At 34.2% G+C, this 4,621-nt stretch overlaps 1 protein-coding gene and 1 non-coding gene across 2 annotated transcripts; one reads left to right on the forward strand and one right to left on the reverse strand.

Moving 5' to 3' along the window:
• The first annotated feature begins 110 nt into the window (after positions 1-110).
• Positions 111-193, forward strand: TRNAL-UAA (transfer RNA leucine (anticodon UAA)). The gene has a single exon. It is a non-coding gene; the product is annotated as a tRNA-Leu (tRNA).
• A 1,225-nt stretch (positions 194-1,418) lies between these two features.
• Positions 1,419-3,691, reverse strand: LOC136064269 (probable glucomannan 4-beta-mannosyltransferase 9). Its single transcript, XM_065765808.1, has 4 exons — positions 3,557-3,691; positions 3,183-3,382; positions 2,676-2,870; positions 1,419-1,939 (listed from the first exon to the last, which is right to left on the reverse strand). Exons 1-4 carry the CDS (start codon positions 3,581-3,583, stop codon positions 1,777-1,779), a joined length of 585 nt encoding a protein of 194 aa, XP_065621880.1. The 5' UTR covers positions 3,584-3,691; the 3' UTR covers positions 1,419-1,776.
• Between the last annotated feature and the right edge of the window lie 930 nt (positions 3,692-4,621).

Consider the following 4,621-nt stretch of genomic DNA (forward strand, 5'->3'; position numbering starts at 1 on the left):
AAAAAAAAAAAAAAAAAAAAAAAACTGTGCGCTTTCCTAGAGGTAAATGGAAGTAGGAACACATTGGACTGATATTAAAGTTTTAAACTGTACAGCTTTAGTTCAGAGAAGCTGGTTTGCCCGAGAGGTTAAGGGGGAAGACTTAAGATCTTCTGCACATAAGTGCGCATGGGTTCGAACCCCATAGCCAGCATTTTGTTCTTCTTTTACATTTTTCATTAAATTTTAATGGTTTTTTTTGGACATCAATGGATAATTATTAATTAATATATTTCTATCAGCTTACATATTTTACCTCAACAAAATGATACTGCATGATCCATTATAATGTTATTGGATATTTTTGGATGAGCTTTTGATACCACTTGATCCATAAGTGTATATTTACTACTAGGCACTAGTTGATAAATTTTTTTAGACAAGCTTATTTTTTAACTTGTATGTTTGGACACTGTTTATTGTCGAAAATTAAAAACACTGTAGCAAAATAATTTTTAAATATGTGAATAGTGTCGTGAGACCTAGTTTTAAAGAAAAATTTGATGAAATCTGTACTTGTAGGTCCCGTAAATAGTGCACTCTCCACACAAAAAATGCAGCCCATTCACAAACGCAAACGCATTTTGTATCTAAACTAACACTTAGCTAGGGGTAAGTTCATCAAGCCCAAGAGCAGCTCAATGAGCTTAAGAAACCCAAGCATAAGCCATTCTAAAAGAACCCATAATGCAAGCCAGCTTCATCTAATTACAAGATATTAGGGCCAGCATTGCAACAACTAAGAACTAACCCAATTTTGAACCATATCGCAAGCTGAATTATTCAAAGATACTCAAATAAAAAAGGTGCTTGGGACTCATAGTGGAAAAAATTAATCTTTTTTTGCATATTATTATTCTTAATATTTTTGATTTTGTAAAGTTGTGATTTGAAACTATATTTTATTGGCTATATTTGATGACAAAAAGTGTTGTAATTGCATTAATTTTGTTCATTGTATTTTGTGGGATTTTATTGTATTGAGTTTAATTAATATTAAGTTGGTGAAGAATTGAGCATGAATTGAAGAATCAGTGCAGTTTTGCGGCTTGTTTGCAAGAAGTTCGTGAGAAGAGTAAACTGCAAAAAGGCCATGTGAGAAGCACATGTTAGAAGCTGAAGAGTCATGCTAGGCTGTCAATTTCGCGACTGTCTTGCGAGTAGGGCCAACCTGCGAGGTACCTGCGAAACTCTCTGCCTAGAGAATTAGTGATATTAGTTATTTGCGCTATTTTATTCTTGTTCCGCACTTAGCATAAGTAAGAGTAAAAGCTATATAGCCATAACTTTTAATTGGAGGTTTGAACAAACTCTTGTGTTTTAGCACAACTTTTAATTGGGGATCTGAACAAGCTCTTGTGTTTTACACAAATTTGAGCTTTCAGTTTCCAACTTCAGCATCCTCTTTTTCTTTATTCCCAAATAAAATCTCAAAGTCACTATTACAAAATGTAAGCAACCCTATCTAAACAATGCTTGCCTGTTGCAACATATTGCGCTTTTGATTTTAATCTCTATATTTTCGTTGCCTATATCCACAAGAAAATAATTTATATTGAATCATTTCACACAAGAAAGGAATGACCAATGTTTGTTTTGACAAATCTAAAGAACAGAAAAGGGAACTATCTGAATGAATGAATCTCCAAAAAGAACCATATTTTCATCTTCTGTTGGTGACAATAAAAGAGATGTTGAATGCTATTCTTGAGATCATTTTTTGCCAATCACGTTCCACTAAGAGTTGGGGACAAAGGTACCAACATAACCAACCCCTGCAATGAAGAAGGCAAAGGACTGGAGAAAGAGGTAAATGAAGTAACGGTTCTTTCCAAAGTTGAGATCATAGCACCCGCAGAAGAAGAGATAGGCCCCAACACCAAGCTCTAGCAGATGGAGCCTGTTTAAGAAACAGAAAAAAATGTAAACTTCAGATTCTCAATTTTCATACTAGATACAGTTCATTAAATTCTTTTATAACATTGTCTAAGTAAACATTAAAAATGAAGGTGACACATTTTTCTGGAATATCAACTCAATTTTTGAAAATTTGAAACCTAATGCTGTATTTATTGCAGAGCATATTGAGGAAATGAAGAAGGTATTGGAGCTTTAGAACAACTGTTCCAGTTCCAAGTATAAGAAACATATCAACTACATTTTGCTTTCCACTATTTTCTGCATAAACAAAACACGGTTTGACCATCAAAGTATATATACTAGCGCTCCAGTTTCACCTGCACATGTTTACTTTCCTCTAAATAGATTTTCTTCTGAACAGTGAATACCCCACATTGGGCTCAGCTTATTATTTGGATACATAAATAAGATATTACATTAACTTTTACATGTGGATTGGATTGTGTATAATCAACTGACCCATAAAGCCGACCCCAATTTAAATGTGATCAAAGGGCTTAGTTAATCATTTACTCTTACCCTTTATTTATTTATTTATTTTCATATATTTGAAAAGCAACATGTCATTTCACAGTATTAAGATTACTTCTATTTATTAAGTGTTGCAATGCCATTGCTACGTTGAAGACTCCTTTTGACACAGCTCAAAAGCTATGACAATTGTAACTGCATAATGTACACATTGTAACAATGATTCCCAATGCAAGTAATAATACCTTTCTCCAACCCTGAATCGAGGTTTCCTGGGAGCTTTTGCACCTGATTTCATCTTGAGAGCATCTCCCAATTTCTCAGTGACAACCCATTCATTTACTCTCCCTGCCTCGAGCAGACCTATAAGTGTTGCCTTAGTTCGATGCAAAGACATGACATTCTCAAAGAGGATCCAGAACATCAATAGGTGGAACGATCTGTGAGATAACATATAGTTGAAGGTATTAGAAATGAGTATAACAAGTCAAACTAAGACGAAAGCATTATTGCATTATCCTTTTTATAAAGCTAGTAGTTTCTCCAGGATTGCTAGAAAATTAATATTTCAATCAGGTTTGGACTTAGCACAATCCTGCAAAGTAATGACAGCCAATCCATACCCCATAAGAACCACACTATTGGTGAATTTGGACAGGTCAGAAGGCCTGGCCAGTACCAATGCAATCTATAACAGGACATCATGAAAACTTGCTTGCCAAAAGAGAGAATATTGAAGGGGAGAGAAAGACCTTGGAGTTCCAACTGCATTGAGGAGAGTAATTATAGATGGGATGTACACAGAACCCCACTTGGGAACTTCCACCTCAGGAACCAAGACTGTTGCTGGCAAAACAACACAGTAAAAGAAAAATGTGACAGTATGGGCTATGACCTTCCGAACAAAGAAAAAGCTGTAGATCACGTATAACTTCTTCCACAGTGAGACTCTCTGCAATGCATTATAAAATAAATAGTGAGTAGAGACATAGACAAAGAAAAATATATATAAAAAAAAATTGGATTAAGAGGAGGAAAAAGTACAAATTGGCCTTATGTTTCTACATTATTAATTATCACTCTAGACAGAGCAGAAACATATAAGAGAAGCTAAGAAGAAGCATACCTTGTTTCTCACAATCTCCATGGCCATTTTTCGGAAGAGATTAGCAGGGCCACAAGACCATCGGTGCTGCTGATAACGGAAGGCTTTGAAAGTACTAGGTAATTCATTTTTCACCTGAAATATATAAATAAATTAGAATTATATCAACTTTGAAAAGGGAACATAGTAAAAACTTATTACAGGACGATTCCAGAATCATCCCACTTCTATGGAAATGGTGCTTGCTTCTTAAATTATATAGACTTTCGAATTTAAGGAAGGCTTACATGGACCAATGGGTTTGCTTAGTAGAATGAGTTCAAATGATTAGAATCAAATATGCATATTAATATATTTTGAGACAATTTTATTTGCATGGACATCTCTTCTCACGAGACACTTTACCCGTGAGGGTGGGGAAAATAGCATATCTAGGTAATTACAGTGGTACATTATACAAGTTCTGAGAAAAGTGTTGTGTACAGTTTCATTAGAAATCATTCTGTTGTCTAGTAAGAGTTATTCTTTGTAAGCTGGTTCAACATCACGACTCTTTGTGAGAATTTAAACAAAAATATCAGGAATATGTGAGAGAATCTCATCCAATGGGGTTATCCTGAAAGTTGAAAAGGGCTAATTAGGATGTCAGGAAGTTTGCATTGCATCCCAAATACTGCGTTTAACTGTTTATTCACCACATATTCCCCTTTTTCCTAAGGAGACAAACAAAGGACTGGGTGGAAGGTTAATAATTAAATCTAGAGGTCGATAACAGAAGTTATTACTGATCATAATTACTATTAAATTTAATCCAAAGATGATATTAGCCTCTTTATACATAATGAATATTCTATTCTAGAGATTTAGTTCTGTAATTTACCTTTCAATATTTGGGAAGTTATATGTATTCTAAGCAATTACACAAATGGATATTGATCCTTTTATTAAATAATAACAGATATAGCCAAAACAGGCTGCATACAATTAGAGAAGTAGAAACTAAGTGCAAAGGTTTCAATTACAAAATTTATGACATTGTGAGACAACTGTGATATTAAGAAAGATGCTTTTGTCTATCTAGCTCAA

This window comes from Quercus suber, unplaced genomic scaffold, assembly GCF_002906115.3.
Source record: "Quercus suber isolate HL8 unplaced genomic scaffold, Cork oak 2.0 scaffold_654, whole genome shotgun sequence".
Classification (NCBI taxonomy): Eukaryota; Viridiplantae; Streptophyta; class Magnoliopsida; order Fagales; family Fagaceae; genus Quercus; species Quercus suber.